At 37.4% G+C, this 26,332-nt stretch overlaps 1 protein-coding gene across 1 annotated transcript in view; it reads left to right on the top strand.

The window, feature by feature from the left end:
• The window catches only part of LGR5 (leucine rich repeat containing G protein-coupled receptor 5), a 133,831-nt gene that overhangs the window by 105,132 nt on the left and 2,367 nt on the right, over window positions 1-26,332 (top strand). Inside the window, exons 8-15 of the mRNA XM_018558060.1 lie at window positions 6,682-6,753; window positions 7,781-7,849; window positions 7,944-8,015; window positions 15,880-15,945; window positions 16,133-16,204; window positions 17,111-17,182; window positions 21,313-21,438; window positions 25,601-25,746. Coding sequence (XP_018413562.1) covers window positions 6,682-6,753; window positions 7,781-7,849; window positions 7,944-8,015; window positions 15,880-15,945; window positions 16,133-16,204; window positions 17,111-17,182; window positions 21,313-21,438; window positions 25,601-25,746 — 695 coding nt within the window. The remainder of the gene's footprint in view (window positions 1-6,681; window positions 6,754-7,780; window positions 7,850-7,943; window positions 8,016-15,879; window positions 15,946-16,132; window positions 16,205-17,110; window positions 17,183-21,312; window positions 21,439-25,600; window positions 25,747-26,332) is intronic.

The raw sequence follows: 26,332 nt of genomic DNA on the forward strand, positions 1-26,332 counted from the left end.
TGAATTTATTGCACATTGTAACATCTGTGTTCTGGCAACTATTGTATAACTATTTTATTGCTATTATGTTAACAATTAGAATTAACTGAATGACATAATATCCATAGATAGTAGTAATGAGTAATGAATGATGAGGGGACCAGCTTGAAAAAATCAGGCAACTCTGGAATTTACAATATATAGATGCATATATATGTATATATAACTCTGTAATTTGCAATATACAGTATATATACCTGGGGTGACAAAAAAATGTATACACATTTTAAGAGATGTTATCTATATATTACTTTTCGAGGATGAATTGAATTACGGTAGCAATGTGTAGTATGATATTCGCTCAATAGATGGCATTAATCAAATGAATAGCGTCACCATGCCACAGGCAGGACATTCACAGAAAATGGCTGAAGCACGGTTGTTATTCGAGGACCATTTTGAAGTGGTATTTGAAATTTGAGAATGTTGTGGAAGTACAACGACAATGGAGGCGTGAGTATGCAACAGAACCTCCAACACACCTAACAATTGCACGCATTCATGTTAAGTGAAGAAACTGAAACAGCATGCACAGCGATACAAGTGGCCCGCTTTGGTCAACGTTGCTCAAGCAGTAGTTTGCCTTAAAGGAGAACTATGAGGTGAGTGAAAATCACTCATCCTCATAGTTCGAGCCGATGTGTGACAATGAAACCGACAAATGTCGGCTCAATAGATCGGGAAGTGAGCGAACACATACCGTCGCTCACTCACTTCTCGATCACCTCCCTGCAGAGAGCCGTGACTGTCAGTAACAGCTCCCTGCAGGGATTCCCCCCCTCCCCGCTCCTTCAGGGCTGATTGGAGGAACAGATGGGGGAGGGGCAGGTACAGCTGGCTCTGCCTCTAGATAGGCAGAGCCAGCTGTCAATCACGCAGCTGGGTGGATCTCGATAGCATTGTCGGGATCCGTCCCGGCTGCGGAGGTCTCAGTATACTGCGAGCTGTAGCTCGCGATATACTGAGCTTTGGGTCACAGGAGGAGGTTAGTATATGTCCTCCCGTGACTCTTAAGAGACCTATGGGGAAAAACACTTACCCCATAGTTCTCTTTTAATCAAAAGTGTCTGGACGCTGATTGTAATCACTTTGAGCACCTCTTGTAATTCAAGAAGTCAAATGTGACGTGTATTTATCTTTTTTTATCAGTATAAATTGAGTATTACAATTTTAATACAGTTTTTCCTTTCTTAAAATGTGTATAAATTTTTTGGCACCGTGTGTGTGTGTGTGTGTGTGTGTGTGTGTGTGTGTATATATATACAGTATATATATTCACACATCTGTTTTCCTAATTTACATGATTCTGTGCAGATCAGACAAATCTGCATAGAAATATTTAGGAGAATGAAATTATGAATCCACAATTCTGATTGTCCCTAGTTATACAGGTACTGCCTTTGACAGATACTTCGCAGCTTGCTTACAAAGGTAGTTTAGTTTTATGCTACTACTAATAGGAATTAGCCACTGGATAAGAGTATGGGTATGGTGCCTGGGGGGGACCCCATGACATGTTTTTTTTATGTTAACCACCCCACAACTCAGGGTACTTCCTGTTCTAAATGAACATTTTAAAAGTCCCATTTTGCTGTGTGTGCTCAGTCTTTGTGATTGCACTGTCATTGAAAAGACATATACTTTCTCTCTATGCTTCAAATGCTTTGGGGGTGTCCGTTTTCCAAAATAGCATCATCAGGAAATCAGATGCATATTGTATGGCCCTTGAAAGCTTTAAGGTGCTCCTTGGCTTTTGTCTATGAAGCTAAGCAGCAAAAAAGTCTCATACAAGTGGTATTCCAATGCACAGGAGTAGTAAAAGAATGTATTTTGGGGTGTAATTGTAAGTATGTCCATGCTGTGTGTGAGAAATAACAGTAAAATGGCAACATTGTGAAAAAAAAAAAGATCAAACTCCAATTAGATCTTCAAACAACTCACCATGCCTCTTAATTGAAACCTTTGGGCTTTCCAAAAAGGGGTGGGTTTTTTTTAAAAGGGCCTCTAGAGATGCTTTAGAAAGTCATAACATAAGGGTTCATAAAGTTCATATACATAGTTTCTAGACTGTATAACCTTCACACTGACCCACCTCAACCTAACCACTGAACCATCACATTCTCAAATAATTAATCCCCTCACAGGTACCTCCTCATGTATCATTTCCCCCTCCTCTTTTAGATTGTAAGCCCTCAGGGGCAGGGCCCTCCTTACCATCTTGTCTTGAATTGTATTGTAATTGTAATGTCTTACATTGTAAAGCGCTGTGCAAACTATTGGCGCTATATAAATACTATGTAATAATAATAATAATATACACTTTTTTGCCAAATAAATGTAGCAGAATACATTTTGATCTTAATTTGTAAAGAAAGATTTTTTTTTCTAAGTATGTTTTTAATGTATGTAACATTTGTGGTATTTTCCTTTTATATATTGAAATAAATAAATAAATAAAACCATTGGTTATTATACACCACCAAAAGAAAGCTCTATCTCAAAATATAATATAACATTGATTTGGGTGCACTATTGCATGACCAAAAAAATGCAAGTCAAACTACTACATCACTGACATCTAAAAAAAAAGGGCTTGGAAATCAAGGGGGTGTTTTTTTTTAAGTTAGTTATAGGGAAAGTACACATGTGGCTACCCCATCCAGCAAGGTTTCTTGTCCTCATGTTGCCTCATCATAAGCCTCATCCCCACATCCCTGGCACGGTGGATGTGGGTCTCTATGAGGGAGAACTTATCAGACTCTGGAATCCCTCTATAAAATAAGGGGGCCCCACAGATATCTGGCCCTGCCCCCTGCATTAATAAGTACCCTTGTTACTCATTCACCAAAAAAAGGAAATAGTAAGTAAAACACCCACACTTTAGAAAAAAGTTTTAAGTCCTAAAAAAAAAAGTTAAACAGGTAGTCCAGTGATCTAGATTGTTCACCATGAGCAAATGTCTCTGACAACACAAAACAACTATGCCAAAATGATCCTCTCTTACCGATACTCCTACCACAAATGACAGTGGTCCCACAGCGCCTAGAACCTGGGTGACACCGTTGACCGAATACAGTATAATCACAGCCATATTTAATCAATGTTGTAACTCTAGATCAACGACAGTTTTTTTACAATGTGAAACAAGCCAGAGGAAAGCAATTCATTTAGTGGAGGCATTGACACCACCATGCCTGTTCACCGAACAGGAGTTTGACCCGAATCCGAAGCTCATCCCTAACTACTAACAAATAACAAGTAAAATAATGATTATAAATAATATAAGTAAGTCTGCTTAAGATCAAGCAAAGGTTTGATCCATGTGGATTCATCAAAAGAATATATAATTGAGGCTTCCATATGCATGGAAGAAGAGTATATTGTAAAATGGAAATAGGTAATAATATTGACATGCCACAGCTTGACATAATCTCCTTATATACAGGCCTTACACTAAAAACCATTAAATGACAAAAACAATGTGTTACCACAATGCAGCTCTTTAATCCTTTAACCAAAACCACATTCCACACTGGAATGATTAGACAATTGAACAAGACGTGAAACAGTTCACATCCCTGGTAAATCAAAGACAATTCGATTTCACATGCCAAATTGCACAGAATGTTCAACATATGACCCGAGGGCGAGAACACCCAAAATATACGGTGTATCTCCTTTAGTAATACATTTCTAAAAAAAAGAAAAAAAAAAGTATTTGGGAGTGATCACATGACAGCAAGGTCTGGTCTTTACCTCTAACAATGTGTATTTTTTTCAGTTAACACCTAGTGAATGTCTGTTCTCTGAAAAGAGTAAGCATGTGAATATAGCCAATTATGGTTAGTCACATCATAATTGGGTATAGTGGTTTTTCGAATGTTTCTCCGGTGAACTATATAACCTAATTAAACACAGACATTGCCATTCTCATGCATATAATACAATGATGAAGTTACCCAGAATATGCATATATACATATGCAATGGAAAAAGTGTTACATTTTCCTGTTTCGTGTTATTCATTCACTTTTTTTTACCTTTACAAGCAAACCCTTTTATTGTTTCATTGTAACAGAATGACTAAATCTGAAAGTAGGGTTTTCCCTGATAACGTTTTAATGTGTGATGTATTCTTTTAATAATCAAAGAGTGGATTTCATTTTTTTTATTATTATTATTTTATGCAGTGGTAGAGAACATTGGTTATTTGTTTACTGTGTATATTTCTATATAATTGAATACGGTTGTGTAAAAAGAACACTGAACCCTTCTCATTGCCAGTTAAGGCCATGAATCTGCCAGTGTTTTTGGAAGCAGGGTGAGTCAATTGAGTTACCCAGAGAAAACCCATACAAACCTGCACCTAAGAAAATACTTTTAAAGAGTGGCAAGCGGCTTTTTATTTTATCAGGGTTATTACAAATGTGTAAGACAAGTCATTTTGCCAGCACTCAAAATAAAAGGGGCATAATTAAAAAAAGCCTTACAGTAGCTTAAAAGGAGAACTATGGGGTCAGGGCTTTTCCCCATAGTTCTCCTTAGGGTAACGGGAGGACACAAACTAGCGTCCTCCCGTTACCCTAAGCTCAGTATACCGTGAGCTACAGCTCGCAGTATACTGAGACGCCGGAGCGGATCCCGACATCGATATCGAGATCTGCCCAGCTGCGTGAGTGACAGCTGGCTCTGCCTATCTAGAGGCAGAGCCAGCTGTACCCGCACCCTCCCCCGTCCTTTCCGCCAGTCAGCGCTGGCGGATCGGAGCAGGGAGGGGGGAATCCAGCCCCTCCCCTGTCACGGCAGAGAGCTGTGACAGGATCGAGAGGAGAGCGAACGCCGGTATATGTTCGCTCACCTCCGGATCTACTGAGCCGACCTGTGACAGTCTCATTGTCACAGGTCGGCTAGAACTATGAGGTGAGTGAGAAGCACTCACCTCATAGTTCTGCTTTAGTAAAGTTTATTTTAAGGTTGTAGTACCTTTCTGGAGGGCTTGAATACCCCCTTGGTGAGCCTTGCTCTTAGTTTAGTCTTTTCTAGGTAGGATATTGTTGTTTGCACAGCATCTGCAAGCAGCTGGTTCTAGCAGCCTTTACTTTTGAGTCTATATACTTAGGGCTCAATTTATAACCAAATTGCAGAGCCATTCATCCTAGGAATCTTTATGAACATTCTTTTTGTGCAAACAGATACAAAAATTAACATTCTTAATGTGTCCATACACCTGCCGATTATCGTACGATAATCGCAGGAAATCCTGCGATCGTACGATAATCGGCAGGTGTATGGAAGGCGTGCAATTGTTTTTACTGTACAATCGCACGTCTTTTTTGTCTTACGAGCAGGCTCGAAAACCCGCCGAGAATTGTACGATTGTCGGCGGGTTTGTGGCCTGCTCGTAGGACAAATGCCGCACGGGCAAATGCTTGCGATGGTTGTAAGGTGTATGGCCAGCTTTAGATATATCTTCTTTTCAGGTCAAATGTATTTACTGTAATAATGCATTTTGGCTACTAGATGGAGCTGTAGAGCATAGGAAATAAGTCTAGTAGCCATAATGCAGTATTATATTTCATACATTTGACCTGAAAAGAAAATATGTTTAAGTAAGTTTTTTTTTTCAGTCTATTCACACAGAACGAATGCTCAGATAAATTTGTAGGCTGAATGGCTCTGCAAATTGGTTATAAATATACCCCTTAGTGTCAATATGTAATTTGTAAGCCCTGATAAAGAAGGTGGAGCTACAGCCAACAAAACATGTTGGCTTTGTAAAGATTTTGCCTTTGGAATGAACTTGTATCTGGACTTAAATATCGAAGTATGGTGTTTCAATTCTAGATTCACTTATCCCTATCACAACCTAAGGTGAATGTGGAAATCTATTGATGTCTGCACTGCCACCAAACATCTAGATGTTAACTATTATATAAAATGAAAAAAAAAAATATTTTTTATTTTTTAATAATTCTGGATATGTCTTGATTTGCATAGCTTAAAGACACTTTTGTGGCTGAGGGTGTCTTCCACATTTAAGAGTAATCGCATTAAAAATGGAGAGAAGAGAGTCAAAACAAAACTGGAAATGTTGCCAGTAAAAAAACTCTTAGGTTCCGCTTTGCATTACATGGAACGATTAGACAACAATTCTAATTCTTCATTTTTGAATGAAACTGCCCCATATTTGCATAAAGTGTATTTGTTATGCAGAGGTTTTCCAGGGGACTTCAGGGGATTATTTCTGATAAACAATAGAGTTCAGCAGCACAGCCTGTGTGAAAGGTAAGTATTATCTCTCATCTTTGCAAGTATGCGCTTTGCTTCATACAGTTTGATGTGGCAGGATCACTTTCAATGATGCAGCAGGGTCCTGTGGTTTTTAGTTCTACCTGAAGCTCTTTGTGTCGGTCGTGTTGTAGTGTACTAAATATGCTTCTAAAAAGCATGATACTTTCTAACAATTCATGAAAATCTAAAAAGATGTCTGAATCTAAAGGAGGAATCCAATGAAAATACCTTGATTTTCTAAACTCTATTAATGTGAAAGGAATGTTTAGCAGTGAAAGAAGATTTACTTTAATTACATATAGTATATGATTACTCATGTGATTTAAATGGTGTTTCATTCTGTTTTTTGCAGACATTTCTATGACAACCCGATTCAGCACGTTGGGAGATCAGCATTTAAGCACTTGCCTGAGCTCAGAACTCTGTGAGTTTTTAAGACAATATTAAATAAATATCCATTAACGTACCGCACAAATCTGTCAGGAATGTCTTTCTCTAGACAAGGCTCACCTCCCACATAACCAGGATGTCCATGTATAGATAACAAGTATAAAGGAAGAAAGATGGCATACTGTTGTCTGAAGAAAGGAAAGGATGGTGAATAAACAACTTCAGGCATGGAACCTGAGAAGGAAATTTTGTTATAATATATTTTATAATTTTTGTTACACAGACTGTAATCACATCTGCCTAATCCTCTGTTATAGTAGCTACAATTATGTAAGAGGCTTACCTGCAAATATTAAATGAATGGGGATAGCATACATGGTTAGGATTTTTTTTCGGGGGCGGGGGGGGGTCGTAATGGTCTCGTAAAAGAATATAACCTTCTTGTGTTTCCATATATTGTAGAGGACTCCTCCTTTTATGAGTGAGATCTTATATCTCAAACTTTAGACTTCATGAACAACAAATTTTACTGCTTATTAAACTACTCGTCTATACATTTTCCAGGCCTTTAATAAGGATCAATAAGCACTTAGAAGACAGAGTGCAAAGAAAAGGCATCCTGAATGCCTGCAAATGTTTGGAAAAGTATATTACACCCTAGAATTGTAGGTTGGGGAGAAGTGTAGAATTATAGTTGGTAGGAAGGAGCTTTGTGTGGAGGTGTAATCCCCCCAGAGGTCTAGTGTATGCCATGTCATCTGAGATTTGGGATTTGAAATATTTTTTTGTACAAATTAATTTTGTCATTGTTTGAAAATTTGGGGAATTCGGTTTTGTAAATAGCAGCAAAGCATTCTAAGCCTTTTTCAGCGTACTTACAACAATTCTAAGCTTCAATCATTTTGTTCATAAGGGTATATTTTTGTAAGAAAATCTGCCTATATAATACAGCCATTTCCATAAAACTATTTAATACAAACATTCTTTTTTTTTTGCTTGAGTTTATCTGCAATTTGTTGAAGAATCGGGACTTGAATTGATGCACCTTTTTTTGCATGTAGGGTTCTTAACGGAGCTTCTCAAATCACTGAGTTTCCTGATCTCACTGGAACCACAAGCCTGGAAAGTCTGTAAGTGCTTAGCAATTGTGTTCAATATCACTGTTACTCCACCGCTTATAAAGTAGGATTGAAATGTATTTACTTGTTTTTTTTTTTAATATAGAACTTTGACGGGAGCACAACTGGTCAGTCTTCCCAGTGTTATCTGTGATCAACTGCCCAGCCTTCAAGTGCTGTAAGTGTTACTGTGTACTATTGTATCACTGAGCTGATTCTCCAGTTCCATTTAAATTGTTTTATAGATGTCTACACAAGGGCAGATTTCGCCATTCAACAGATGTCTTTCTCATTAATTTTGCAACCAATGAGGCCAACTATGACAAATCATTAGCTTACAGCACTTTTCTTTGGCCGCAGGTACTTATCTCTGAAGGATTTGGCTTTCGACATTAAAATTCTTAACTCAAGCAATGTATCAGGAGTGATAATAAAGTGTTAGTGTGATTATACTTGTTATTAATAGCTGATATTTAAAAGGGCAGGGGTGTATATACGTATTTATTTGTTTTTAGTGCCCTGCACTGAAATGACCTGCAGCAGACCTCCTATTCCAAAATCTAGTATACTATCCTAGGATCATAGGCCCGTCTTGTGAATATAGTATGTATCTAGATCTCATATAGCATTTCTTATTTAAATATAAGAGTTTTAAAATTCCCAGTGATCAGACACCGATTTGTCTTAAAGGGGAAAAATAAAATAAATATTACCAGAGGAAACACTAGCTTTGACTTCTAAACGTAAAAGTTTCTAGTAGATAAAATATAGATATCAGCTTTTCTGGGACTCTAGGCTTCTCTAATATTCTTCCACAAGTAGGAGCTATCAACGATCCCTGCACTGAGACTGGTAAACGATACCAGAACCATTCCTTTGCTGTTCTTGGCCTGTTACAAACACAGTATCCCTTCACTCTGCTGTCCAGTGTGACTGAGCCAGCCAGTCAAACATCAATTCTAAGGAAACAGCCAGAACTACAAAAATAGCAATAGAAAGCACTTGTGCTGGTGATTTTTTCAGCCGTTTATATTTCAAGAGCTTTCAACCGGAGATGTTTTATATTAATGTTTCCATTGTGTTTGATGGTTTGTTGTATGACTATTGATAGAGGCATGCAGTGTTTGAGTTATTATTTTTCACAGAGTTTTTGGCCAACCCCCAACCCCCCTCCATATTTTGAGTAAGATAATAGAAGTAGTAGTATGAGAATTCAAAACCTGTTGTTCTGGAATGCAAGCCTTGGTCCACATGCAGCCAGGGTATTGTGCGAGTAGGACTGAAAAAAACTTTCAGCTGTTGTTATATGTATCCCCATTGGAGTGACCTCCCCTCACTTCCTGTACTAGCTCCACAATTAGGAGATTATTGCCTTCTGGGAAACGACAGTAATAATCAAACAAACATTCTCTGCTTTATCTAAAGCATAAGAAATATTGTCTGGAATTACACTTTAAACATAAGGGACAGATTGCATGTAGAATAGCAGTCTGCCCATTTGGCTATATTGGACAGTAGATGGTATAGTTTGAGACAAGAAAATAATCTTATTATTTGTATAGAAGTGGAGTGGGGGCCAGAAATCATTGCACAGTTTTGACCTTAATAATATTTCTAATACATTTTCCAGTAAGTCTAAAGCCTTCTCTTTGATTTTAGAGTAAATATCAGACATTTAGAATACAAGGTTAACTACATACTAGAATACAAGGTTACTGCTCTGTTAACTACAGATCGTGCAAGCCTGTTACCAGTTTTACCTACAGTTGGCTTGTCAAATGTAAAATTGGCTATAATCTATAACTTGCGGGCTGTATAAATTTAAAGTATACTTTCTCTCTAGCATGCATTTTTCCCTCACTCTTTCCAAAGATCTCTCGATTGTCAGCCATTACACAACTACACAAATCCCTTCTTCCATATCTGCTTTTATTCAAATATTTTGCCTAAAGCAAAGATCTAAAAATTAGTCTTAGCCACAACTCTACAGGATTATTAAAATACATGCAGAAATTCATTATTAAAGGAAAACTATTTGCTACCAATAAAAACAATAAATCATGTGAACCAGAGCAGAGCTTGCCACAAATCTGACACTTGGTTTGATCTCATTGTTGGCTTGGCAGTTCATGTTGTGAGCACAGAGTCTTATGGGAGAGGGAGAGAGTCAGATTTCAGTGCACATTATCTGTACACTTTAGGAAGGAATTTAACAGTTTTTATTTTGCTGGAATATCTGCCCTACATTGAATCCTTCACCCAGCCCAGAGCATGCAATGTTTTAGCAAAGGGAGGGAGATCTTTTTATGGAATCTGTCTGAGCTTGTTAAGTTACGGTTCAAAGGTAGTGAATGGTCCAAGGAATATTGAGTGCAGCCATGAAAGGACAAAGTTTGCTTTATCTTCCCATTAATTAGAAGAGGAAAAGACAGCAGCTCAGGAGGCAGGGCACTGAACTGCTGCTCATTTGCTGGAGGCATATTGTTTGTCTACGGCTCATTGTTTATTAAAATCATTGACTGCAACAGTGTTTTCTACATACCATAACTTTTCTGTGCACTGTGCAGTCATGCAATATTCCCATTCACCAATTAGCGTTAGCAAAACAAAGAATTACAGCTGCAGACTGCCCAGGAATCTGGGCATACCTTTACCCAGTATGTTCCCAGGCTTGTGACATGGCACTTCTGGCCATACAAAACAGATGGTGTCCATTTAACATAGCTGCAACTTCAGACCTATCTGTCACATATTCATCTATGCCAGTGGTTAGCTTTGCATTGGATTAGATTTTGTATTAAATGTTTTTCTAGTACTGGATGCACCATATTTGGCTTCCATGAATTTTCATGAAGTAATATAATATATTCTGGAAAAATCTAAATAATAAAATCAAATCTTACTACATGTTTATAATGTTTAATGAGCAGAAGCAACACCCAAAATTAAGGATTTACATAGAACGTTGACCAATGACAAGTTGATTGTCTCTTAGAAATTCTCTATGGGGGGAATTTATCAAAACTGGAGCAAACAAAAACTGGAGCAGCTGTGCATGGCAACCAATTAGCTTCTCTCTGCTTTTCTCTGCTCCAGTTTTGATAAATTCCCCTCTGTGTGTACATATACATACATTGCTTAACTGCTTGGCCGTCCGCCCGTTGTGAAAACACGGACGGAGGGCAAACTCCCATTGGCGGGTTGCCGTAAATAAACAGCTTTTTTTTCTGCTCGCGCACGGACAAAGAAAAACTGTCCACTGCAAACAGCCGTTGCCGGCTTTTTCACATACAAGCGATCAGTGGCACTATAGCCATCCGACCGCTTGTATGTGCTGCCTGTGCGCCCCCTCCTCGAGTACCGCCGTTTCGCTGCTGGCCCCCCTCCTGCACCCTCACCTTCAATCCCGGCATCTACTGCCCCATCAGTGGCCCGGGACCGGCTCGGGAGGGTGTCAGGATTGTTATCCCCCTATGTGATAGCAATAACAGTGTAAATCCCCCCCCTCCCAAATTCTTGTTTTCTACTTCCTGGTTCTTTCTGGCAAAAGTCATGTAGTCGTACCCAAGCTTTGCATGCTGGGAAGGTTACATCAACAGAGCAGTGCTGGGAAATCTCATCTGTAATCTCACAAGATCGCAGGGAAAGGCATTTTCCTCTCCTGCGATTTTATGCATGGTCAGATGTTCTAGTCACAAGTGCCAGAGTTCCAGGAAGTAAAGTGAGATGGATTAATCTGCCCTTAGTAAAAAATGGCATTGTGAGAAGAATGCAGAGGAAAAGAAAAACAAGGTATGCAGAGAATAGAAAGCCGACAATTATGTAGAAGTATCTGTTTGTAGACTGACATTACTAAACATTTCTAAAGCTGCCTTTGTTGTTATTTTGAAGATATGTGTAAAGTTCCTCTTCAATTGGTGCAGAATAAGAATTCCTGGACCCTTCATTGGCCCCAGAGTTGCTGCAGCCCCCAAATTATGTTACTTGTGTCTCATCACAACATAAACAGGACTTTATTAAATTATTCATGTATGGTGTATTCCCAAACTACACATAATTGTTACATATTATTGGAATATCCCTTTTAGTTCATGGAAATTCATGCCAAGTGTTTGATCCAAACCATATTTTCTCTGTAATGAAAGCCACATTTGTACTCTTAATACTGAATCAGAACGGTTTGGTCCCTGTATGCTATCACCTAGATAAAGTAGTCACCATTACAATCCACCTCTGCCCACAAGTGTGTCTTGGCTTGTACCCTTTGTCTACTATGCATCATCTGGAATACTATGTTCCTGCTGCATGCCCATAACTGTGTAATATATCACTTACAGGTCATCTACGCTCTTAAGTATCCTTTTCTGACATAACGTATTTCTAAAGTTAATTAGGGAAGAGTTAGAACATCGGTCAGTGTTTTATTGTTGTGTCCCTATTTAGAAAGTAATCTTCTGTATTTGCCCCGGTGACCATTGTCACTAGGACAGGCAGTTATGTAAAAGTTTTATAATTGTCACCCAAACAGGAGGTAAGGCAAAATCCTCTAATCGGGACACCTGTTCTGGTGACAACTGTCTAAGAAGATATTTCTTCAAACTTTGGAGAGATTTCTTATTATTTCAAAACTAAAAAGTTTTGCCAAACATTTGATGGTGTATGCACTATATAAGCTTAATGTATGAAATTATCTCCATATGCAATAATTGGATGGCCAAGCTTTATCATTCTGAATTATTATTTAGTTTTAACTTAAAAAATTAAACTATTATCTGAGCTTGTAGTGTGAACTTTGGGCAAGTCACTTTATTCTCTGGAACTGGGAAGAAGAAAGTGAGTACAGTATGTGCGTCTATCATTACAAAGACATTTGATAAGAATTAGACTTGCATGAGTTCGCTGGAAACTCTCAATCTGTGCACTGGTTTATTTTCTTTTAAAATGCTCCAGGGGAAAAAATTATTTATGGCAGCAGTTATTAGATCACGGTGAATATATTTGATGTTTTTCCATTTGACATGTTGGTGTATCAACACTGATTGCAATTTATTGCTTTTTTACTATTGCAAGGGCTGTAAAGCATCCACAAATATTCCACGCACATTTTTTGTTTTGAAGGGGAATATCGTGGTACTTATAGACACTTCAGGCTGTTTGGTCTGTAACTGCATTATATGTCCAATGAGCAGGATCCAAGTCTATGTTCAGAATAGGCAACAAACCTTCACGCTGAAATGTTGGGCACATTGTGTTATTACACGAGCCAACAATGTGGAGTATTTACAAGGGGAAATTATTAGATGCAGATTCTGATTATATTTATTATATTCATTATTTTACTCTGTCATTAGTGTTTGGAGTTTTGCCATCACACGTTTCATAGAAGGTTGTCTATCTCCATAAACGCTTAGGAAGATTAGTGAAAAATACAGGCAGGATAACTTTGTCACGACTTTAAAAGACTTTGTAAAGACTTTTTCTTTCCAGTGTTTGTCTACCATCCAGATGTCATGCTTTATAAACATGCCTTGTTATTCTCTAGTGTCCTTTTTTATACTATTGGATTAGGATAAGTCAAACTCTTTCAAAAAGTATTGTATTTAGCAGTGAGACATACAAGTAGCATACAAAATAGAACTTAAGCTGGCCATAGACAGGAAGATCCCATAGGAAGCTACAAGAGCAGCCTTTCATTGAAATGATCAACAAGCACCAGATGCTGAATGACTTTTCCTTCTGGCTTCTGCCATGCTTCATTTGACACATGGCTAAAGAAAGGATTCTTTCCTTTTCCTTTTCTCATGGAAAAAGTATTGATTAAATGATTGGAAGTGGAGAATTCCAGTTGTGCTGGAAAGTCTATTCAAGGTTTTTCGGATTTCAGATTAACATTGTCTCCGAAGCTATCCAGTTAACTGTAATAAAGCTCAGATTGATCACACAGTGATTATTGGCTGGTGTATGGCCAACTAAAGTAAATATGTGGTCAAGCACTTTAATTTTGACCAGTTATGATGGTTTCTAATTTCATCAGTAATGACTGATGTTGGAGAAGCTCAATAAAAAGGTCAAACCATTGGGAATAATGTAAGGTATCTCTCACTCAGAAACAAAGTCTTCCATAGCTGTGATTAATTGGGAATACTGATATTTATTTATTTATTTGCTATAGTAAATTTTCTGTGATGTAAGGTAGCATTAGAGCACTTAAGAAGAAATTCAATACTCTTTGAAGATCCCGAAGAAGCACAGAATGCTTTTCACCTAGGTCACTGGGAGTTTCCGCTGGATAGATTTCATTGGCTGCTTTTTATTTCTCTGTATTGAATTACCAACTTGAATTTCACTTTGCTTCTTTATAGATTAGCATACCAAGATGCACTTTTCATATTGTATAGCTCATTTAAATAACTGTTTTTTGCATCTTAATTATGCTATATTTTAAACATATAAAATCATATTTTAACCTAAAATGCATTGTAGTTCTGTGTAAGTACTAGTTAAATGACACTAAACATGCAGGTTTGAGCAGGACAGAAATTAAGCGCAGCAAGAGAACCTGAACTCAGGGTCCATTTACATTTGTGTTGTACGTTACACACGCTATGTCAATGGGCTGCCAATGTACCAAAAATCGGATGTGCCACAAACTTTTAGGGAACCACAATGCACTATAGTAGGTTGCCGTGTGTTGCGGTAGCACTCATTAGAGTGCCATTTAAAATAAATAGTACCACATGTAACGTGTGTTGTGGTAACATAGGTGACATAGCTGTAAAAAGAGCCTTTTAAAAAGAAAAAAAAAGTAAATGATTATTTATTTTCAGAAAAGTGATGTATTAAATATTTTAATTGTGTTCTATAATTGTAAAACTGAAAATGTGTCAGGTAAACTGGAATGCCCATTGTTATAAACTTGTGTCTATCCCTGTGTTACATACTTATTGAGAAAAGATATGTACATTTGGTCTTAGGTTTTATGATTTGATGCTACTAATATTTATATCATTTTAAAATGCAGTTTTCCGATAAATTGCCAATACTATATAATTCCTTCATGAAAGGATGTCCCTGCACCCTAGTTTGTTCAAGTTTTTGGTCTGATGGCTAGCATTGTCAATAGGTTTAGTACAGTAATTCAGTTGTATTATGGGTAGTACTCTTACCACCCCTTAATACATTAGTTTCAATTCAGAAAGCTTTAACACAAGGATAAAGATCTTTATTTTACCCATGCAACTGTTTTATATTGTCTTATTGGGCTAAAAAATAGCTGTCATTTTTTTTTAAATAAAGATGCTTATTTTTGGTGTAAGCTTTGTAAGTTTAGCCTTATATAGTTTATGTTCAATTGAAAAACATATTATCCTTATAGTTCATTGCAGGGTAGCTCACCATACCATGGCCAGTTGTTGCACAAATCTGGGGACATCAGATATATGTGAAGGATCTTATCATTTATTAAAGTCCCATGTATGATTACTTTTTGATATGTTAGTGAATAACATGAACTCAATATTACTTGGGCAACAATCTCATGTCTGCTTTTAGTTTGGGAAAGAAGTCAATTGGGCAAGATAAAAACACCTGCCCTGATCACTATTGTTGCCCCCTTATAAGCTAGCATACAGTACTCTGTGGGGCTCTGCAGGCCTAGTTCCTGATATAGTTTTTAATCATGCCCTTAACTACCTTAGTCTGTGGCTATGATTCCCTAGTCATGTCAAGTGCAGTTTGCTCAGTTAACAGTCATAATACTACAACATTTCTTGAGGCTATTGTTGTGGATAGCATCCTGCTTCTTATATTGGCCTGGGGCTTCTCCATATCCGTGTTCCGTTTCTTAGTTGAAAGGCACAGTTGCGCTTTAGATTAGAAGGTCATTGATCTGTTCCATAAATTGACAACACGTCTTGCTCATGCTTATGTTGAGACCTTCTGGCTTACTCCATTACTGGACATTTTTTTAGCTTTGCCTTCAGCTTCAGCATTAACTAGTTATGTTCTCCTCTTTGTTACTCAACACACTGTTTTTATTTCAGGGACTTGTCATATAATCATATCAAGGACTTGCCAAGCTTCTCCAGCTGTCAGAGACTTCAGAAGATGTGAGTATGTATTACATATGCAGGTGTTTTATACTTAAGCCTTCTACCCCATATCACTTCAAACATGGACATCTTTAACCTCATTCACAATACAGTGTTTGGGTTGAAGGTGATCTGATGGTGGAGAAAGGTTTGTTATGGAATTTCATGCTTCTACAATCCACTTATAAATTCTCTGTCATTTCAGAGATCTTCGTCATAATGAAATCTATGAAATCAGATCCAGCACCTTTCAGCAGCTGATTGTCTTGCGATCCCTGTGAGTGTTCTGCAAATCCCCTGTTTGTTTGATCCCATTTTACTGTGCCGTTTAAAGAACTATAATTAAGAAGTAAACACAAAGCACAATACAGTGAATCTCTCTTTATGCTGTCCAAGAGACCAATTAAATTGGTGCAGTCTGCACTTTATAAAATGAGGAGAGGAAAACTGAGCACATCATACATATACATGAAAGGTCAAAATGTTAAAGAAGAACTTTAAAAACATTAGAAGTAATTCACCTCCGTCCTCACATAAAAACAGCCCATTCACTTCACTAAACATTTAAGGAACTGGATAGTTGGATTTAAAGGGGCAGTTTGTGTCAGGTTTCTGTTACTATTCTATTACTGTCACTTTGAACAGTACTTAAAACTTTGGATTACTGTTCAAGTATAGAATGTTGTGAGCTTGGTGATAAATAATTAAAGTAATATTAAACTCTCAAACATTTTTCTATAATGAATCCAGATAAAACACATATACATTACCCAGCAAAATATTTCTTAATTATTTTGCCCAAGCAGTTACAGTCATCATATTTGTAAACACCTGGCTATATCTCTCTTAGCTCCATTTCCCTGAACTTCCTGTCCAGTACAAAATCACAATAGATAGAGCATTGTAAGTGAAATCATCAGCATTTCATATGCTAGCTAAAAAACCTTTTGACTTTAATATCCATTTAACTTTGTTATGGTAGTTTATTATTTATCTGATACATCATCAAATCACAAGCTGTCAATGGTTTATGGAAGATATGCCTATTTAATGTTACGGTACATTTCATAAAGATTTTGGAAAATGCATCCTAAATGTCACTATTAGTCATAAAAAGTAAGCAAAACAGTTACTAATCTTAATACATTGCATATTCAGCTGAATTCTTTTTTTGTGTATGCAGGGACTTGGCTTGGAACAAAATAACATACATTCACCCCACATCATTTTCCTCTTTACCCTCTCTCATCAAGCTGTAAGTACATTTGGAAAGCAGTTTGTTATTCTATCTTGTTGAATATTCACCTGTAATTTGTAAAGATTTTTGTTTTTGTTACTTTATCCATTCTAGTGAGAGTTTAAAAAGGACAATATAGATTACACTTCTGCTGATTCCCTGGGCTACCAACACTCTAACACTGCTACTCAATCAGAGTCAATGTCAGACCATCATAGGAAGAAATAGCAAATACTATATGTAGCACATAGTTCAACCTGGTCTCGCGAACCCTTACCTGTTAATTGTCTTCTTCTATTAGAAGAGCGAAATTTCCTGGTTTATGTTGGTACCAAGGACTTTTGAGGCAATCAAGCTCTCTGATAGGAATCTGTTAAGGGACTTCAGTTGTTTCTGGTTGTGTGAAAATCTTTAAAACAAGTGTGGGCTCTGGCTGTCAGGCTTGTTTGGTTTATGTGCATGTATGGTAATTGAACAGTCGGTGATTCTGTTATGCATATAGTGACTGTCCATACTGTGTAAATATACAGCGCCAGTGTAGTAGCAAAGTAAAAAACGTTCCTGACAGAGTTCACATACTTGTTTTAGAAGGTTCGTCTGTAACAAGCAGCCACTGCAGCTCAAGATCACTTAAAGGCTTCTTGATGGAAGGATTGTACACTTCAAGTTCTACAGGTACCGAAGTCCAAAGGGATTAGTGTTTGCAAGTAGCATTCCTCTCTTTTAATAGGAGGAAAGCTGGAATAACCCTGGTGGGAGCATTATTATTTAATTTGGAGAGGTGGTGTACTCTAATATTTGTCCATTATGCTTGTCCATACTAGCTATTGTGAGACAGTTTAAAGAGCAATGGTGCTATGCAAAAAGCAGTATCCCGAAGTGAACCATTTGCTGCAGTTGAATTGGTGAACAATTGTTTTGGTTGGCTGCTATGGGTTACTGTGTGTATTTCCCTTCTTGCATAAGCATGTAAACATTACTGTTAGTAAACCCATTACAATGTTATTGTATGTTGCATAAGTAAATACAAAATACAACTAGTGGCCTATAGATCACTTTTACATTTTATTGCAAATTTAGTTTTGTAGCTGCACTGCCAAATCTAAAGTGCCACTTTAGTGGAGAGATATGCTGTAACCAGCCGAAGCTCTGATTGTTACTGTTTTCTGCATTAATTGGGTTTCCCCTAAGCCTAGGGCATTGTTTACCTCTGCCTGATCCTAGAGAGTGTCCTCCAGTGAATAAAGCAAGAAGATATAATGTTATGAGATAAATATTTGGGGAGCCCTTCTAGAAGGGTCCTTGCCTCCCAAGCTTTGCTTAGAGAGGATGTCAGTTTAAGAGATCCTGCTATAGCCTCCCTTGCCTGCAGCCAAGGGAGAGTGAGAAGAGTACAGAGGTCCTTTGCCTCCCAGTCCTGCTGCTTTGGGAGGAACAAGTTCCAAAGCCAGGTCCCGAGGATTGTGAATGGGCCTATGCTAGGGCATAGGAGACAGTAAAGTAGCTGTTAAAGATGAAGTTTAACCTGATTATATTTTGCCTACCCTGGTTTTTCCTTTCCCCCTCTTCAACATGCTTATGCAACTATTAAATAAAACATTTCTGTTTTCGTTACATACCTTATTTCGGATGCAGTGAAATCATCACTAGCTTTGTGCTACCTAATGCAAAGCAGGCAGATTATGGCTGGTAGGGGGAGTTGGCATGGTGTCCTGCAACCTCTAACCCTCTTTCCCCTGGACACAGCCAATAAAACCTGCTACAGAGTAATTATTGGTCATTTGGTCTCCCCTTGTGGGTCAATGAGTGATTTGGGGTAGCAGTAAGCCATTGCACCACTAGAAAGGCTAGGGGGATATTTTCAACCCAGCAGCTCCTTGGGGGTTCGTCACTACAGCTTTGTTTAGGGTTTTTTATATCATGGTCACGTGACAATATAGCTTGCACCGCACTGTGAGAAGTAAAAAAAAACATGGAAGCCATTCTTTTATACTAACTGTATCTAATTAAAATACATAATTATGATGTTTTATTAACTATGTATTTATTAATTATATTATTATTATGCAAAAATTAAATAATTGTAGGAGGTATGGTTTCTGCTCATTGACAGTCACCCTGTGCCCTGCAAGCAGCTGAATAGTGTGTCATGTAGGGTTGCTAGAAAGAGAAAAACCCGCAATCTGGCACAGAATATCATGTAGGGCAGATAGCTGTGGAGAGGAAGCAGTGAACCCCTGCCAGTCAACATGCTGGGGCCACCCCACAAACCAATGAAAAGTGTCACATGGGGTGGCTTCCAAAGGACAAAGGAGGAAGGTAACAGCTTTCTCACAGGGGATTAGCTGAGTATGTGCACTGATTTAAAATCTCTGAGGTGGTGCATGTTCACCAGTCTTTAACTACACCACTCTACAATATGTAGTGTGGTAAACCGCAAAATACAGTATAAAAGAAAACCTTTGTGAAATGACTGACTTTTTCAGGAGGGTCATGCAAGGCTAGTTATTTGGCACTGTTTTAAAAAAAATGTGAAAGTCCATTCAGCTCAGTCAGTTTCTATAGGCAATAATTCACAAAGCAAATTGACTCCAGTCATGCTTAAAATTCACCCAAGCTCACTGTAATCATGCCATTTTTGTTTGGCTTACACAGATGTAAAAAAAAAAGTACAATATAGGTGCATGTTTCAAAAATCTGTCAGTCGTGAAGACAAAGGCAAGGTATGCCAACCACATTCGTTATCTGAGCAGCAAGAGTTGTCAGGGTAAAGAAACCTCTAGACAAGTGCCAAGAAGCTAGTAATTTCTTGGGAGCTCACATGCCACATATTATTTGGCTTAAGTAAATAAGCAAGAACAAGTTTTGTCTCAATTTTGTAATATTGTTGTGGAATCAAATCCTTCTGTGAGTTTCTTATTCAAAGCGGAAATCCATTATACTTTGTGGAGGTGGGCTCTTGCTATAATGTGCAGATATCCATTGCATGGCGCACTTAACTCCTATTAGACACTTCTCCAGCGATGACTGGTCCAGGTGCCATTCTGTCCACCATCATCTTCCCTGCTGCTTCTTGGCCATAGGGTGCCAGAAGTTGTATCATCCCCAGCACCCGACTTCATGAAATGAATAAATGAAACATGATGTATACTGCACAGTGCATCTGCCATGCAGTGTACATTAAAAATACCAAAATTAATAGGAGCATGGGACAATTTTTTTGGCAAAAAAAGACTTTCCATATCTCCTTTAGCCAAAAAAAAACCCTCTAACTTCTAGCAGTTTTTAAATTTCTGTCTTTAGTTCAGTTTAATTAACAGTATCTTTGAAATTTTTACCATAGTATATAACTCAGCTGTAGCTAGCTACCTGGCCTTATATGCTGGCAGTAAAGAAAAGTAATGTATAGAGTGCCGCTATGATACGAGGTCCTGATTTCACTTTTTTGTCCGTTCATACAAAAACCCACTGGGTGAATGAAGTAGATAAAACACTTGTATATTTAGCTTGGCCAAGAGGGACTGCCGACTGGCAGCATTCTGGTACTACCTTGGCATCACTGTTACAGACTGTGGCAAAATATTCAAACAAACGTAAAACGTGTGCATATTCCAGCTACAACCAAGCATAGTCTCCTAATAAAATAGAACATCAGAACAACACGTAGTTAGTTTTTCTTACTGAAAAGTAACTTTAGCATTTTTACAATCACTATAAATTGTTTAAATAGTTTTTACAAGAGCAGAAATTAGGATGGAAAACTAAAACATTTGTTTTGTTCCAGCTAGAGGGTTTACCTTAAATGTGGTTTTAATATCTAGGCCCATTGTTGCAATTGTTTAAGTACAGAATGAGCCTAAAAAAAATAAGGGTTATGTACTTTAATGAATGTATTCTCAATGTGCAGGATTTGTTGTAGTTTTACTGTAGCATGGTTTCTAATCTCCATTCCTTGGGGACCAACATATTATTCCTTCCATGCTTTCAAGTAGTAGCACAAGTGTGATATAAGTGTGGCTTTACTTGCTATTTCAGCTGTGTTGTTGGGAGGGAATCTGGACTGTTGATGTTCCTCGAGGGTTGACTTGGCAAACACTGTACTATAGAAATATGTGGGTGACATGGTGTCTTACTTCATCTCCCACCAGAGATCTCTCATCCAACCAGATGACGTCATTTCCCGTCACTGGGCTACATGGTTTGACTCATTTAAAACTGACAGGAAATTCTGACCTACAAGAACTGATCCCAGCAGAACATTTTCCAAAACTCAGGTAAGCACTTATCATCTATTTCTATTACCCGTAGGAAAACAAAACAGGAAATGGCCTTCAAAAATATAGAAAATAAGATTCAGACGGTAGTCTAGTAACATAAAAAGTTAGATGGGCCCTCGATAATGCTTTGGGAAGAAGACTGTAAAGAAAATTAGTTTTCTATTTTCTTTTGTAACACGCAGACTAAACATGAAAATATGTTTGTTTCAGAGTCACTACTGTGGTTTGGGCTTTGTTGGATTATTCAACTAGTGGAAAAAAAAAAAATAGAATTCTGCAAAATAAAATGATTTTTTTTCCTCCCATATCCCATGTGATTAAAAAAACATAATATTTCACTTTAAGCATAGCTATTTGCTCTTTTTTGTCTTCTCGCTTAAATAAGTAACAACCTATCTAATGAAATGTTTAACTTAGCAAATAAGTTCTGATCACATTGCCCATGATGCTCCATCAATTTCCATGTATAAATAATGTTATAATGGGAAGGCTAACAATACACGAGAGGGGAGTGCTTGTTAAAGCAGAATAATTGTTTCCTGTGTTCATTCATTGCAATTATCTGATCCCCCCCCCCATAATTCAGAATGGGAATGCAATGCTTGTGACACATCCCTTCTGTGCCTTTGTACATTTAAATAAATAATAGGACACTAAATCAGCCACTTGCTGAAAGCATGTAAAAGATAAGCCAAGAGATTTATATGAGTGTGGAGCCATAATTGCAGGAGTTCTTAAAAGAAAAGATTACATAAAATAACTGCAATTAAGAAGGGCAAATAAAAGTCACATAGTCACGGATGAATCAAAGAGGAGACAGTAAAGAATGTGTTGTCAAGACACTTTATGCCGAGTGATAGAAGGCTGAATACATTCCATGTAGTCATTCACTTCCAACTACCAGTGGCAAAGTAAGTAAATATTGTTTACAGCTCTTTAGCATTGCCAATCTGTGTAGATAACCGTTGTCTGAACTTCTACATACAGGTGACTGCGACACACCAGCTGGTTGATTTTAGCTGTGCTGTTTGTATTATTACATCATAGTACTTATAGTCACACACAAATATCTCTAGGTTATATCAATGTTGCACCTCTCCAGAATATAATGCCATTTGAGTTGCATTGGCTAATAAGTAAATTTTGCTACAAATATACACGTCAAAATCATGTAGCCAGCAAAAAATACAATTCAGAATTGAGAAAGCTGGTTGGATGACCAGTGAAACGTCTTCACGAAAAATACAGCAAGTCCAGTTGCCTTGACTTATTTTTAACAGATGTACAGCTGCAGTTTATGTTGCCAGTACATGATGGTTACTGATTATGAATTTTGTACCAATGGAGACTTGAAGAATTTCCATAGGCAGATAATTGTGATACTTATTTCATTGGAAAGAAAATAATTCCAAAATTGGGATCCTGTCCCATCTGTTTTTCTTTCTACCATAGTGTCCTAAAATGAAACGCTATGTTTACTTGTATTGTGTTTTATAGTACCACTGTCAGACAAAGGGACTTAAACTGTTTGCATAATACAACTAAGGATTCCATGTATCCTTAGATATCTTGTATTTACAGTAGAGGTGCACCGAAATAAACATTTTAAACCGAAACTGAAAATAAAATAATGTCCGACTTAAACTGAAAATCATTTTTTTATAACCTTTTTAAAAAAAATGTTTTTTTTATAAACGTTTAAAGTTTTTTAAATTTTATTTATTTTTATGATTTTTTTTTTTTTAACTTTACTGTTGAGGGCTTTGGTGAAATAGCAGGAGTCTAAACAGAACCCTGATATTTCCCTTTTAAAATAGAAAAAGAGATTGAGAGTCCATAATCTCTTTTTCTGCAGTCCCTGTTATAAATGAACAGGAATCCTCTATACTGAGTGTTCCTGTTCATTCATACGTTATGGAGATAGTATGCTTACTATATACACAATCATGAATAGGAAGTGATGTAGATCACGTCCTATTCATTCATAACTGGTACATAGTAACTCATACTATGTCCAGTTATTTACAAACACTCAGTGATCAGCTGATAATTGACTGCTTGTACCGCTCTCCATCCTGACTCACTGTCACAACAGAGAAGAGCTCTGCCTATTTTGACAGCTGACACCTCCCCCACACTGCTGGCTCGGGCTCTGTCCCCACACTGCTCTCCATCCTGATGGGTCAGAGGAGGCAGAAGGGGCGGAGGAGGACTCAGCCTCTTGTGACACACTGGCCGCTCACAACGCTCTCCTCCCCCGGACCGCTAGGCCACCTCTGACATTTTCTCAATATTACTATGAATCTCTGTTTTATTCATCTGCAGATCAAAGGGTTGAACTTCAGTCTGCAAAAAATGTCACTTTAAGCAACCTGACACATAAAAAATAAATAAATAATAGTTTTTGTTTTTTTAAATAGAACCTATTTAACCCTTTAGTTTATCGTAATCAGGCCTGTTATTTTCAGGTTGATGTTTTTTACTTTCTAAAAATAGTGAGAGAAAAAACAGCATCTCTTACAGCTGCTGCTGTTAAAAAACATGGTCTGCATGGCACAATGTTTATAAACACAGTTCAAATAGATAGTCCTGTTTTATAAATCTGCAGTTCAAGGGGATGAGCTTCATTCTACAAAAGATGTCAGTTTTTTTTATTAAAATAAAACGTGTTCCTATTTAACCCCTTAGTTTACCCTAATCAGACTTATTCTTTTCCTGCTGATGTCTTTTACTTTCTATTTGTTTGACCATTTATAGTTTGCTGATGGCCCTATACATATATGTGGCAGCATGGTGGTGGGCTTTAACAACAAGGTGCCACATTATATACATACAGCCTGTGTCTCTGTGTTATGGTGGGAGCGTGCTCACTCGACCACACCGCATAATGACCACACTGCCAGTGACAGCTCCCAGTCATCGCTTACGATTGGAAGCTGGGGGCAGGCTCCTGGTCACGTGAACAATGTGACATCCAAACACAGTGATCACATGGTCAGGTAGCCTGCTTCTGCCTGCCAACATTAAGAAACCCTTAAAGGGCTGATGGGAGCGGATGAAAGGGGTGTTGTTGCTTTTATTCACTTTGGTTTTTTTTAGTGTTGCATTAAAAAAATAGGAAAACAGCCTTTATTTCATTTTTTTATAACTTTGCAATGCTTTGTATTATAATTTAACTCATTATTTTAGTGTTATTTTATGAATTAAAAAATTAAATTGATACTTTTCTTACAATAATAATATTTATTTAAACTAGCAATTTAAACTATCACTGATTTCTAGTTTTGTTATATATTTTTCTATGAGTTTGCATAAAAAATAACAATATCACCAAAAGAAAGCCGCGTGTGTGCTAAAAACAGTATATGTATAACTTTACCTTAAGTTATTCTCAGTTATCAAATAATACCTGAGATAGCTAATAGCTAAATAAACAGAACCATAGTAGAACCTGTGTCTTATCTCTTCACATTAAAATTCTAGCTTATTCTAAACAAGCAATTTATACCTGTAGGTGCTGTGGAGAAATTAATCTGTAAATTTCAAAACAATAATATGGAAATCACAGCCGGAACTTGCCAGCCTTCTAATGTAAACAATCACCAGATGTTTCTAAATTGTTAAATACTTGACTTCAACGACTGTTGTGAACTTAAAGAATGATTTAGTTCATATTACAAATACCTAGAGGGGTCAATGAGGGCTTGTTATACAGTTCTTCCAATGCTTTTTAAGAATATTCAAAAACTTTGATATTCATAATTTGGGAACAGTTGCACTTTAGGTCAATGACATCAGAAATCAATTATCTTGTCATCTGAAAAGCGTACAACCTGGTCTAAATGTTTAAAATTCCATCAATTTAATTACTGTAAGAGAGAATCCAAAACACACTGGTAGATTGTTTTCTATCCAACATTGGCCTTATAATGTACAATTATGTTGCAAACAATTGATTGTGTGCTTTTTTCATGAAACAGCAGCCGATTCTACGTACACTGGAAAGTGCTGTTTAACAACTCTGTGTTACATAAAAATGGGAAACAAATGATTTAAACATTTGCAGAGTAATGTGTGTAATTGGTATTAACAGTTACTGCTTTGCTAAAGAGATCACGGCTGAAATCAAATAACACCCATTATGTTTGGACAATCTTAGGGTCATGGAAATGCCGTACTCCTACCAGTGCTGTGCTTTTGCAATTTGTGAAAATGCGGCTAAACAATCGAATCAATGGGGCAAAGACGACAACAGCAGCACTGATGAGTTTTTCCGAAAGGAAGCAGGCATGCTACATATACAAGGTGAGAATCAACTGTCTGTTTTACCAGCTAAAGTATAAGTGGAACCTTAACCAAGCAAGTGTCTGGTTCTCTATTGTGATGCTATTTATATTGAACAAAAATTAGGAAATATGTGGTGAAATGTTTTAAGGCATGTGCTAAATATTGTTAAAAAGAAGAATATCTTTGTATGGGTAATTTGTATTTGTATTGATGCACATAGCTGATATTAGAATATGTGTGTGTGTGTGTGTGTGTATGAGTTTGTATATGTATGTGTGTGTGTGTGTGTATATATGTGTATATTTTTATATATATATACACACACACACACAAAACAGGTGCAGTCCCTCTTGTAGACAGACCTGTTAGTAGGGTTGCACCGATACCTATATTAGTATAGTTATCGGTGCCGATACCGAGCATTTAGGCGACTACGAGTACTCGCCCAAATGCTCTTGATACTTATCCTGATACCGGAACTTTCGGTATCAGGAAGCCAGGAGGTGAGTTATTACATGCAGCCCGGCTTCCTGATTGGCCGGGGAGTTTGGAGCTAGCTTCCCGGCCAATCAGAAAGCCAGAGGGGGGGGTAAGACTCAACCCC

The sequence above is a fragment of the Nanorana parkeri genome, unplaced genomic scaffold (genome assembly GCF_000935625.1).
Source record: "Nanorana parkeri isolate BGI_ZX_2015 unplaced genomic scaffold, ASM93562v1 scaffold318, whole genome shotgun sequence".
NCBI lineage: Eukaryota > Metazoa > Chordata > Amphibia > Anura > Dicroglossidae > Nanorana > Nanorana parkeri.